A 13,160-nucleotide genomic window follows, 5' to 3' on the forward strand; every position below is an offset into this window, starting at 1 on the left:
TGGATGTAAATGGAGAATTACTCAGCCAAAAGGCTCAATCAATGTAACAGAATTCATGTATAATACATTTACAAGCAAGTTGCACGGAAATACGTTGTATTCTATATTTGAAGTATATTGCAAATAAAAGGAGAGAGTGAGAGAGAGTGTCTGATAACGGTATTATACTGGGCATGACTAGTATGATATCGAGAAGAGGAAGAGAGAGAGAGAGAGAGAGAGAGAGAGAGAGAGAGAGAGAGAGAGAGAGAGAGAGAGAGAGAGAGAGAGAGAGAGAGAGAGATTCGGATACAAAGAAGTGACATGTATGATACCGGTATGATTCTTTCAAGTGACTGATATGATACAGATATGATACTGAGAAGTGACCGGTATGATATTGAGAAGTGACACGAGAGAGAGAGAGAGAGAGAGAGAGAGAGAGAGAGAGAGAGAGAGAGAGAGAGAGAGAGAGAGAGAGAGAGAGAGAGAGAGAGTCTTATACTGAGAAGTGACTGGTATGATACCGGTATGATACTGTGAAGTGACTAATATGATACCGGTATGATAATGAGGAGTGACCGGTATGATACTTAGCAGTGACAGAGAGAGGGAGAGGGACTGGTATGATACTGTGGAGTGACCGGTATGATACTGAGACGTAACACACACACACACACACACACACACACACACACACACACACACACACACAGAGGGACTGGTATGATACCGGTATGATACTGAGGAGTTACTGGTATGATACCGGTATGATATTGAGAAGTGACTGGTATGATACTGAGAAATGAGAGAGAGAGAGAGAGAGAGAGAGAGAGAGAGAGAGAGGAACTTGTATAATACCGGTATCATACCAGTCACTCCTCAGTATCATACCGGTATGATACCGAGAAATGACTGGTATGATGTTTAGAAATGAGAGAGAGAGAGAGAGAGAGAGAGAGAGAGAGAGAGAGAGGGAATGTATAATATGGGTATGATATTGGAAAATGACCGGTATGATACTGTATCATACCGGTATGATACTGTATCATACCGGTATGATACTGGGAATTGATTGGTATGATACCGGTATGATACTGAGAAATGACTTGTATGATACAGAAATGATACTGAGAAGTGACAAAGAGAGAGAGAGAGAGAGAGAGAGAGAGAGAGGGAGAGAGGGAGAGGGAGACAGTTTAGTTTACAGTAATAGGCAGATATACACAAAATTATGCATTATGCATTTCTTAAGATGGTTGCAGCTCAAAAGGCATACTATTGTAGATAGACTCACTGACATCAAGTGATATTGTATATACTTTTGAGTTGCTAGGATGGGGTATCATGGGGAATTTGATTGCCCGAACAAGATGTGAATATATGAACACCTCTGGCTTTTTGTCCAAAAGCTCCTAGGTCTGCTCATTTATCATACGATAGTAAAACCCTTTGATAGCATAGGATCCTCGCCCAATGATATTTCCCCAGTCATCTTCAACGTCTGAATGAAACTCTTGAATAGCTGCAGTGCATTTCACTATATAGAAATCCACTTTTTCTTCATTGTCATTTGGTGCGGGAACAACAAAATTATCACCAACAATAAGAGCTTGACTGAGGGTGTCATAGTGTCCTTCATATGCTGCATCCTCATTTATTTCGTCGTCATCGTCTTCCCCTTCTTCTGTAGGCTCCAAAATAAGGTATGTCCAGAAAGGAACGTGTGACTTGCTCACACATCTCCTCCACTTTTCCTGTTTACATGCACTACAGAAACAAGACAGTGAATGTGTTCTCAAAGCAGTTGTATCATGCTCTGAATATGCAGAAACAGAGTGCATTGAGCGGGTATTTTTTACAGCCTTCACATCCCAATTTTTTCCCCTTTCGACATCTCCCAATTCAATCACCCAAAAAATCCTGCTTACATAACAGGCCTGGGATGCATAGGTGGCTGTAGCACCATCTGACAAGGTCCGTGTCAATAATGCCACAACATCTGTAGCACAGTCTATCTTTGGGCAGTTTGGCTGCAATTGGTATTGAGTTAAAGACCTTTTTATCACTGCTCCCGCACCGTCGTGTTCTCCCTTACCATGTCCGGATCCAAAAAAGTTCCAAGACATTTTCCATCCCGTAAAAACACTGTATCTGCAATTTATTCAATGGATAGAAGAATATTAATATACTCTTGGCACGATAAAATTACCAAAAAAAACATGTATTATAATATTACTGATGTTAGACAAGCATTTTATTACAACTTTAATGCCACCATTATAGGTCTCTATATTAAAACCACCTTGAGATAATGTTTGTTAGAACATGGTATACCTGGCAAGGAAATAGAATGGTCTTCTTGCTTTGAATTGTGAAGCTGCTCCATCAGACCATACCCAATGACGTTTTATATTTAGACCAAATTGCTTTAGCCATTCCGCATGTTTCAGAAAACAGTGTTGAACAAAATGTGTGTCATGTTGCTTGTCATCTGAAATGAAGAAGTGAATTGTCTTGTGGATGTCACCTGCATAATATAAAAATAAAAAATTATTGAAGGCTTAATACAAAAGAAATAATACTGATCTAGGGTGATGTCGTTACCTGCAATTCGGAAATATGTTATTTGCACAAAAATAGTTACTTGATTTGAATACCAGTGCATGGACTGAATCTCATTTTGTTCTTTGAAACTATAATTTTGAGCAAAGTCAACAACTGACACAACAACATCTTCTGGAAAGCTTTGTATACATTCCTTATATTGTTCTGCTTGCCATCTATACACAAAATTATGCATTATGTATTTCTTAAGATGGTCTTTGAACATGACTGAGAGATCCTGGCATGATATTTCCTTATGCGACAAGACTTTCCTTTTCTTCTTCAGACCGTCACGCGCAGTTCCTACTTCTAGGTCCTCAAAAATCTTCACCACAATCTTTTTAGCAATAAATGCAGCCTTTGCAGCACAAAAGTCTAACTTATCCGGGCCACACCTTTTACATTGACCACTCAAGCAGGCAAGGGCATGGAAGGTGGACGTATCTGATTTAGGACACAGTATAGAGTCTAATAAGGCTGTTACACTCTTGATAGGGTTTTTTGGTGCCTTGCATCCACCATTGTCTTTGCATATGTTGCATTGACAATGGCAAGCTTTTCCATGCAGACCGAATACAGAACTTCGCATGTGATTTATGGCATCCTTTAGGAAGGACATTTGAACATGTGAAATGCAGCAGCAAGTATATCGGTCTCTCAATTTCCGCACAAAATATGGCTTCATGTACTCAAACGCCCGCTGCCTTATTACAATTTTAGGGTATTGTTCTTTGAAGTTGAGAAAGAGATCCACCTACAATGAAAGACATATATGGTTAAAGAACATTGAAGAAAACTGCAGGTTTTGAGGAAAACTGTTACATTACTATAAACCAGTATTTTTATTTCAAACCACTATGTTTTTTCACTTAATTGGTTAGGTAAACCAGTATATATGAACACATGTCCTTGGTACGTACCAGTGGTATATAAGTGTCAACCAGTGCAAATGTTCTTATTGCTGATGTGAACCAGTCTTTTCATTTATAACCGGTATGTTATTTACCTAACCAGTACAAGTGAGCACTTAACCACGATGTATAGCAGTGATAAATAAGTGTTAAAAAGAATGAACACATGCCCTTGGTACGTACCAGTGGTATATAAGTGTCAACCAGTTCAAATGTTCTTACTGGTGATGTAAACCAGTTTTTTCATTTAAAACCGGTATGTTATTTACCTAACCAGTACATGTGAGCACTTACCCATGATGTGTAGCAGTGAAAAATAAGGGTTAAAAAAATGAACACATGTCCTTGGTACGTACCAGTGGTATATAAGTGTCAACCAGTTCAAATGTTCTGACTGCTGATGTAAACCAATCTTTTCATTTAAAACCGGTATGTTATTTACCTAACTAGTACATGTGAGCACTTAACCACGATGTATACCAGTTAGAAATAAGTGTTAAAGGAAATGAACACATGTCATTGGTACGTACCAGTGGTATATAAGTGTCAACCAGTGCAAATGTTCTTACTGCTGATGTAACCCAGTCTTTTCATTTAAAATCGGTATGTTATTTACCTGACCAGTACATGTGAGCACTTACCCATGATGTGTACCAGTGAAAAATAAGGGTTAAAAAAATGAACATATGTCCTTGGTACGTTCCAGTGGTATATAAGTGTCAACCAGTGCAAATGTTCTTACTGCTGATGTAAACCAGTCTTTTCATTTAAAACTGGTATGTTATTTACCTAACCAATACAAGTGAGCACTTAACCAAGATGTATACCAGTGAGAAATTAGTGTTAAAAGAAATTAACACATGTCCTTGGTACATACCAGTGGTATATAAGTGTAAACTTGTTCAAATATTCTTACTGCTGATGTAAACTAGTCTTTTCATTTAAAACCGCTATGTTATTTACTAACCAGTACATGTAAGCACTTACCACGATGTATACCAGTGAGAAATATGTGTTAAAAAAAATGAACACATGTCCTTGGTACGTTCCAGTGGTATATAAGTGTCAACCAATTCAAATGTTCTAACTGCTAACGTAAACCAGTCTTTTCATTTAAAACCGGTATGTTATTTACCTAACCAGTACATGTGAGGACTTAATCACGATGTATACCAGTGAGAAATAAGTGTACAAAAAAATTACTGGATATGTAAACCACTAATTTCCTTTCAAACAGATATGTTTTTTACCTATCTGACATGACAAACAGTACATGTGAACACTTGACGAGTACATGTGAACACTTAACCACTATGTATACCACTGAGAAATAGGTGTTAAAATATTTTTACTGGTTATGTAAACCAGTTTTTTACCTAACCAGTTTATACATATCATACGCGTGTGAAACTATGCGTCTGCAAACGTATGTTTCAACAAACATACGCGTATGATAAAAACTATGTTTCCATTTATATTCTCCTTCACATCCAATATTTATCTACTCTTAGTCTAGGACCAAATACACATTCCCCTTATTTCCATTTATAACTTCCTTCATATCCGATTTCATATCTACTCTTATCAACACATTTATAGAGAATATAGGTCATGAATGCAAATATTAGAAAACAAAAATGGATATAGTGAAGCAAGTTATTACCTGAGATTGTTCAAGAAGATGCACAGGATGTTTGACATATGAATTTCTTCCAATACGCTTTCTACACACATCCTTCTTATTGGGTGAAACACGAGTGTTAGACATCCAAAAAGAGAAGATCAACTCTTTCTCATCAGGTGTTATGAAGCCACGATCCATGGGCTGTCGAGCACACAAAGAGATTGGCAAATTGCCATCACCTGCTGCCCTCAACCGATTCTTTGCAGCTATGAAGTTCCTCTTGTGCAAATTTAGCAACTTAGATGCAGTTGAAACATTCACTTTTGAGGTAGATGTACACTCAACATTCATAAGCATTGTGGTGATGAACCTTTTAAGAAAGAGCTCCTGTCCGCTCTTGGGTAATTTGATTGCATCTATTGTGTTGCGTATGGCTTCAACGAAGGTTGTTTGTGCCCTGGGCATTTCAAGGTCTCCAAGAGAAGGATGATTGACAAACTTGCACAAAATATCTGAGCGTGATGCAACATCGAGGGCCTTTGTACGCCGATTGAAGAGCATAACAAGGTCATTGCAAAGTCTTTGACGCTTTGCATCATCAACACCATTTTGATCATTATCTTCCTCACGTGCTACCTGCTCAAGCTTGTTCTTAGCACGCTGCTCCCTCTTTCTCCTAGCATGATATTCCTTGACCGCATCAACATCATACCTAGCACACAGTTCACAGTGAGGCTGAGAGTAGTCACATACAGTGTGAGATTCTTGCTCCATGCTAGAGAGGCAGAGATTGAGTGAGGTGATAGGCCTACAGAGAGCAAGAGCAGTATATGAAAGCAATAGATGTGTGATAGGCCTACAAAGTAAAACAGCAATCTGTGCTCCTACACAGAGAGTTAGAGAGAGACAGGAAAACGAGAGAGCGGGAAGACAAAGAGCTGGCTGACGTGCATAGTTAAGAGCTACAGAGCCGTCTTCTATATTTGAAAAAGAGACGTGGAAATAGTAATGGTGTAAAGAGCTGGCTGACGTGCATAGTTAAGAGGTACAAAGCCGTCTTCTATATTTAACAAAAAGTTGTGGAAATTCTATATTTAATTAAAAATCTGTTCAAAAGAATATATCGAATTGAACTAATAGAGATGGTTTTATGTACCGGTTATAAAACCTCTGTCCGGGACAAGGTTTTTGGTCCACCTATTCATACATCCACCCTTCTACTACACTAGATTGCAATTGGTCTTTCTTGCTAATTCTTCAAACATCCTAGAATAGATTATTTAGTAATGATTTTATGCTCATTTTATGTTGCCATTTTTCTTCAGCCCATATTGTATGTGAAGAGCTTGGAATTTATGAATGCGCTTTTGCGGTAGCATCCTCCGGAGCTCGTTGCATTCTTGAAACAAAGATTTCACTGGAAAATGGTGTACAATTTGAATGCAAGGTAACATTTGCATTAATTATTTTAAGAAAAATATGAAAGATCAATGTCTAAACTCCCCAGTTTAGAAACTATTCAATAGTAAAAATTATCCGAGCAAGTGTCAAGGCTTCAACGATCATCATTGTAGGCACCCTTCCGTTGCTTTACTTACATGCAGGGGTCGGGAATTAAAGGTAAGTTCGCTTTATCCGAAACCAATGGCCACTTCAATTTTTTGCAAGAAGGATTTGAAGCCGCTTCAAATTTCAAGGTTATTAGTTGAAAAGTTCGAATCAATGTGTAACATTCCTTTCAAATCACATTTTCACCTTCTCATAAAAGGGTGAAAAGGATTCATAGCTAGCTCCATAAAATCATTTCCGGAGCCTTGCTTACATGGTCCTTGCCCATGCTTGCCAAAAAAAAAAATCTATGAATCTATGAAGAAAGAAAGAAAAAAACCAAAAAATTTAAGGAGGTTTTGTTGTTTTTATCAGCAACTACTATTGTGCATCAAACTAGATCACTAGGGAAGGGAAGAGTGAGCTATCAAGCATAGTGAGCATCATAGTCTCCAAGGATACCATTGACAATATCACTAAGAATTCTATCACCCACCTGAACATCGTGTGCAATGCCACAAGCCTTCAAGTAGTGAGTGTTGTGGCCTCGACGACTAACTACCTATTGTTCTTGGGCTGCTACTTGTGATATCATTTTCTTGGTCAAGAAGGCTCTCTTTTCGCGCTCTTAATTTAGACGTGTTGAGTCTTGAGCATGGCCTCTTTTTTTGTGATATCATGAGATACAAGCCTCAAGGGCAGTCGAATGTTGATTTGAAATGCTAATTTGTTGAGGGTGTTTGCAAGATGGCATGCCGCCCAACTCCTTTGCAGGTCTTTGCCGGCGTTGCCATCTTGCTACTTGGATTAGCGCTTCCTTGCTCTCACGGTACTCTCTCTCTCTCTCTCTCTCTCTCTCTCTCTCTCTCTGCATGGTTGCCATCTCTCCCTATCTAGTATCATCTTCCTCTTCTGCGTGCATGGCTGCCAATCTCTCTCTGACTAGCACTTCTGTGTGTGTGTGTGTGTGTGTGTGTGTGTGTGTGTGTGCATGGTTGCCTTCTCTGTCTATCTTGTATCTTTACACTTCTCTTCTTGCATGGCTGCCATCTCTCTCTATCTGGCTGTATCTCTTATCTTCCTCTTCGACGTGCATGGCTGCCATCTCTCTCTCTCTCTCTCTCTCTCTCTCTCTCTCTCTCTCTCTCTCTCTCTCTCTCTCTCTCTCTCTCTCACACAAACACACACTGTACAGGGCTAGAAAAAAACATTTTTCCTAACCGATCAAAATAAGGGAAAACTTGAAATTCTCCCGGTTTTCAGGTCAAAATTTGAAGCTTTTGGCGGTAATTACACTAAAACTTGTGTAAATTTGCCGGTTTTCTTGAAGGCAAGCTTAAAATCTAACCGAGATTTTATAATTTTAGCCAATTAAAATACAATAGACCCCGGTTTTTTTCTAACACTACACACACACACTCACACACACACGCACATGGTGGATGCAAACAATGAGAAATTGAATTAAGAATATGAAACTTAAATTCGAACCACCTCTCAAAAATTTCTAGGAATATCTACACCACAATTCTCATACTTCAAAATGTATCACACCTCCTTAGCACAATTCAACAAATAGAGCCGGAATCCCTCCCCCTTTTATTATAGTATAGATTAGCATACTCACACATGGACCTTTTGCTTTCCATCTGCTTTCCATTCACTCTTAGGTGAAAATCCTTTCAATGTGAAGTTCTCATGATTACACACCTTTTCTCTATGCAATTTGTAAAATTTTCTTTATAGTTCTTTAAATGTTGCCCTTTTGTGAGTAAAAATGTTAAAAATTCTTTTTTGTTGAACCCACGTGATAGGTACATAGAATTATAGGTGAGCCCTCCACGGCCCCTAGCACCCCCCCCCCCCCCCCCCCCCCCCTCCAAAAAAAAAAAAAAGATATGCTAGACTCTTGATTGACAAATTCAGACCATTTAAAAAACTATACCAATATTGTTTAAGTATGCACCCCAATGTACACATTCACATTTGTTCTACTACACTAGATTGTAATTGGTCTTCCTTGCTAATTCATCAAACATCCTAGAATAGATTATTAAGTAATGATTTTATGCTCATTTTATGTTGCCATTTTTTTTCAGCCCATATTGTATGTGAAGAGCTTGGAATTTATGAATGCGCTTTTGCGATAGCATCCTCCATAGCTCGTTGCATTCTTGAAACAAAGATTTCACTGGAAAATGGTGTACAATTTGAATGCAAGGTAACATTTGCATTAATTATTTTAAGAAAAACATGAAAGATCAATGTCTAAACTCCCCAGTTTAGAAACTATTCAATAGTAAAAATTATCTGAGCAAGTGTCAAGGCTTCAACGACCATCATTGTAGGCACCCTTCCATTGCTTTACTTACATGCAGATGTCGAGAATTAAAGGTACGTTCGCTTTATCCAAAACCAATGGCCACTTCAAATTTTTGCAAGAAGGATTTGAAGCCGCCTCAAATTTCAAGGTTATTAGTTGAAAAGTTCGAATCTATGTGTAACATTCCTTTCAAATTACATTTTCACCTTCTCATAAAGGGGTGAAAAAGATCCATAGCTGGCTCCATAAAATCATTTCATGAGCCTTGCTCACATGATCCTTGCCCATGCTTACCAAAAAAGAAAACTATGAATCTATGAAGAAAGAAAGAAAAAAGCCAAAAAATTTAAGGAGGTTTTGTTGTTTTTATCAGCTGCCTTTGAAAAACGTAGCACATATTCGACAACTACCAAGGTCGGGATGCTGCTTTATGGAATAGGCTCATGGAAGGCTATACCTATTATGAGCAAAATGACAAGGTTTTGGAGTTCTTTGGTTGTTTGCAGCTAGTAGGTGCCTGTCTGGATGCAAGGACCCTCATCTGCAGCTTGAATGCTTGCACATATTTAGGGGCCATAAGTAAAGGTAAAGAGCTACATGGTGAAATTGAGAAAAGAGGATTGCTACAAGAAGAGCTACATGGAGAAGTTGGAAATACTCTTGTAAGCATGTATGCAAAATGTGGCCGTCTAATGGAAGCTTATCGAGTCTTCGACAGGCTTCACATTCGAGATGTGGTTTCATGGACTGCACTTATGTCCGGGTATGCAAAACTTGGACAGACAGCTGATGTTTCAAGATTTTCAACAGCATGGTACAAGAAGGTACAAAGCTTGACTCTATTTCATTGTTGGTTGCGCTTAGAGCGTACAATTTCCTAAGTTTTCCGAGTGGGGATAACTCATTTTGTTAGGCAATTGCCAAACATTATGGCATTGCTCTACGCCTTGAGCATTATTCATGTATGGTTAAGTTCTTTAGCCATGTAGGAGAGATAGATACAGCTCTAAAGATAATAGAAACAAGACCATCCTTCCAAAAGATTGCTATGTGGGATATGTTATTGGATGCGTGCAAAACGGTTGGATGTGATCAGTTTGGAGAACTAGCATTCAAATGTGGTTTACTGAGAGGGAAGGCTATCTAGCTTGTACAATGTTGCCACACATTTTGCAGTAATTTATTATGTTAAGATCTTGAATTTGCGCTCATTATGAATGATCAAGTGCCATATCAGCATGAGCAATGCAATGCTCGTGGTCTTTCTGTCGTGGCTCTTTTGTGAGGTGAAAGAACATCACTTTGATAATCGAGAGGTAAACGCACCGAGGGACAATGGGCTTCCTCATACTAATCTCTTTTCAAGATTCCACTAATGATGTTGCATGGTTACCTAGGTGGGGCAAGTGTTCAACATTGATGAGCGCAAGCACTGGCCAATGGTCCAAGTAGGGCTTTACATTCTGATTCTGATGCACGAGTTACCAGGCCCAAGTGTAGATTACTGATATAAAATGGTGGGGGGACAAGCTCTTCCAATGCTTCTAAAAGTATGACTATAGTCAACTACTTAGTCACAATGGCCTACAAAAGATAGCATGTTGTCTAGTTAATACTCCTCGGATCCTCAACACTATATGGCACAGGCCCCTTCAAATGGGATCAAGGGTGGGGGTGAGAATGGTGAGGCGCACGCATTGTAGGCCGTGCAATCGGGCAACCCGAATTTACAAGATTGCGCGGCTCAAATTTACAAAAGTGTCCCGAATTTACAAATCGGCCCGCACTTACATATGTGGCATTGAAATGCCACATACTTCAATGAACGCATGCGGCGTGGTGGTTAGAACACATGCACCGCACGGGGGAGGTCATGGGTTTGAGGCTCAAGGTGCGGATCCGAATTTATGTTGGCCCGAATTTACTTTTTGCCTTGAATTACAAAAACACATTCGACGGCTCGAATGACCCTCACCGTTGATCCCATTTGAAAACCCCATGCCAAATAGTGCGGAGGCGGATACCCCTCTTAAAAGAATAGGAAGTAAACAAGGTGGATGACGTTTTAAAATAATAAACTAAAAAGGAAGTCATGAGGTCCTTAATTAAAGGACCTGTTTACAAAGGAAAAGGCATTCAAAAATTTGTACGTCTTTTGTCCCCTTTCCTCTTGAAGGCATCTTTTAACATGCCCCCTCCATTGGGTCCCTTGATGAGGATCTCCTCACGATCTCTTTGCTCTTCCAATAGCCACTACATTACAGTGGCCATGGCTAAATTGTGGAAGAAGGAATCTGTCACAAACCTGTGTATGCCCCTATGATCTTCTTTTCGCCTAAATAGGGCCTTAGTAAAGTGTTTAACCCTTGTTATCAACGAGTGTTAGAGGAAGCAAACGTTGGTGTGCCATCTTCATGACGGATGCCAACAGAATTTGGACTCTCAGAACTTCTTTTTTGTGACATACCAAAGGGCCCATAAGGGGAGGTGCTTATCCCTTCCAAATATTAGCCATGTTACATGGTCGGGCAAGGGCCACGTTGTTAGCAGAAGACTGGCGGCTCACTTAACTAAAGACTGGCGTACTACGGAAAGAAAGAAATCCTATGTAGTCATTCCCTAATTAAGAAAAAAACCTGTAATTTCATTTGTAAACACTTGGGGCTTGCAGAAGTTTCCAATTTTGTATATTATTTTTGCCATTAGACTGAGTAAGATTTTACTTTGGAACTTGAGATATTGTAATTGGAAGGTATTTATACCAAATTTTGACCTTGATGAAAAAACCCTCTTTGATTTTTATCAAGTGTATGTGGAGAGCGTATTCTGTGTACGAGAGAGAGTGAGAGTTTATCTTGACGCTACACGCACATTGGTGGTCGGAATTGAGTGTGGAAAAGTGCAGAGTGTTGCCCACGGAGAGAGCTACGCGCCAACACTTACATTGCACGTGTACGACCCGGCTTCACGAGATTGACCCGGGAGCTATTTCTGGTGATTCGGTGAACATATGGTGTCTGTTTTTGCATTTCAGCATATCCACGCGTTCGCAATGTGTAGAGCTACACATTAGGCACCTTAGTTTTTGGAAACGTTGACCTGCAAAAAACCTGTCAGACATCCTACGTGATTTTGCACTGGGTGTTTTTGGGTAGGGTTTTAGGTCTCGAACCTTAGGGAGAGCGGCCTATTGGTGTTAATAGGATTTCCCTCAAGTTTCGTCGCGTTTCGAGAAAGTCTGATGGGTATTTGGCTCTTGGAAGCGTTGAAGAAAATCTCCTCCTGTGTACTTTTGAAGACTGTAACTTAGACATTGGGTAGAGACCTCTGTAGGAAGTAGTCAATAGTCGATCGAGTGTAGATTGACACCCTATGCTTGCTTCCATGCGTCTGCGGGTCGAGTTTCTTCCTTAGCTGACAAATCTTGTTAGGTGAGTTCTCGCTGTGCTGACATCCGTCGCGGCGTATCCGCCAACATTGTCGCCGTTTTTCCGGGGACGAAAACCCTAGGTAGGTGACTGAGACTAGTCCTTGAGGATAGGGATTCTCTGGCTTGCCAGAGTCTTATTTTACATTTAGATAGGATCAGAGGGTGAGGAACTCTCTAGGTCTTAGGAGGAGTCTAGGGAGCGATTGTCTAGCCTAGATCCTTCGACTTAGGTAGTATAGGTAGGAGAGTAGGAGTTAGAGTGTAGAGGCGGTGAAAGGATAGCTTGAGAGTCCGGGGAGACCAGGAAGCAACCGAGACACCAAAATCACCATCTCACATGATGAGGAGGAGTAGGGTAAGTAGAACATCATGATTTATGATATGGAGCACTTCATGCATGCTATATTTGCTGTTAGGCTCATCAAAGAGCTGTAAAAGACGATAATTTGTGTTTAGAAGCTGAATTGAAGTCCAAAAATTTCTATGAGTATTTCTGAGAGAGCTGCTGAGCATAGGGAAGCCCACTGACAGAGAAAAATTAAAATTTAAGGCAGTAGACATCCTACACGTAGTATGTCTACAGGATGATCTTGCAGGAATTTGGAGAATCTGAGTTGGCTAGAGTGTTAAGAAGGTAGGTTTTACCCTAATTTCACCTGGAAAGTGGAAGATTGACCATATCTTGATAGATTGTGGCCAATAGACAGGAATTGTCAGACATCCTACCCAAATTGTGCC

The 13,160-nt window shown here is 39.8% G+C and overlaps 1 protein-coding gene across 1 annotated transcript; it reads left to right on the top strand.

The window, feature by feature from the left end:
- The first annotated feature begins 9,435 nt into the window (after positions 1-9,435).
- On the top strand, positions 9,436-10,139 carry LOC147417829 (pentatricopeptide repeat-containing protein At3g28660-like). The gene is made up of 2 exons (XM_086507047.1): positions 9,436-9,816; positions 9,906-10,139. The coding sequence occupies exons 1-2, from the start codon at positions 9,436-9,438 to the stop codon at positions 10,137-10,139; spliced, it is 615 nt and encodes a 204-aa protein (XP_086363173.1).
- Positions 10,140-13,160: the final 3,021 nt, after the last annotated feature.

Source organism: Adiantum capillus-veneris, chromosome 30 (genome assembly GCF_014529385.1).
Source record: "Adiantum capillus-veneris isolate H3 chromosome 30, ASM1452938v2, whole genome shotgun sequence".
Lineage (NCBI taxonomy): Eukaryota > Viridiplantae > Streptophyta > Polypodiopsida > Polypodiales > Pteridaceae > Adiantum > Adiantum capillus-veneris.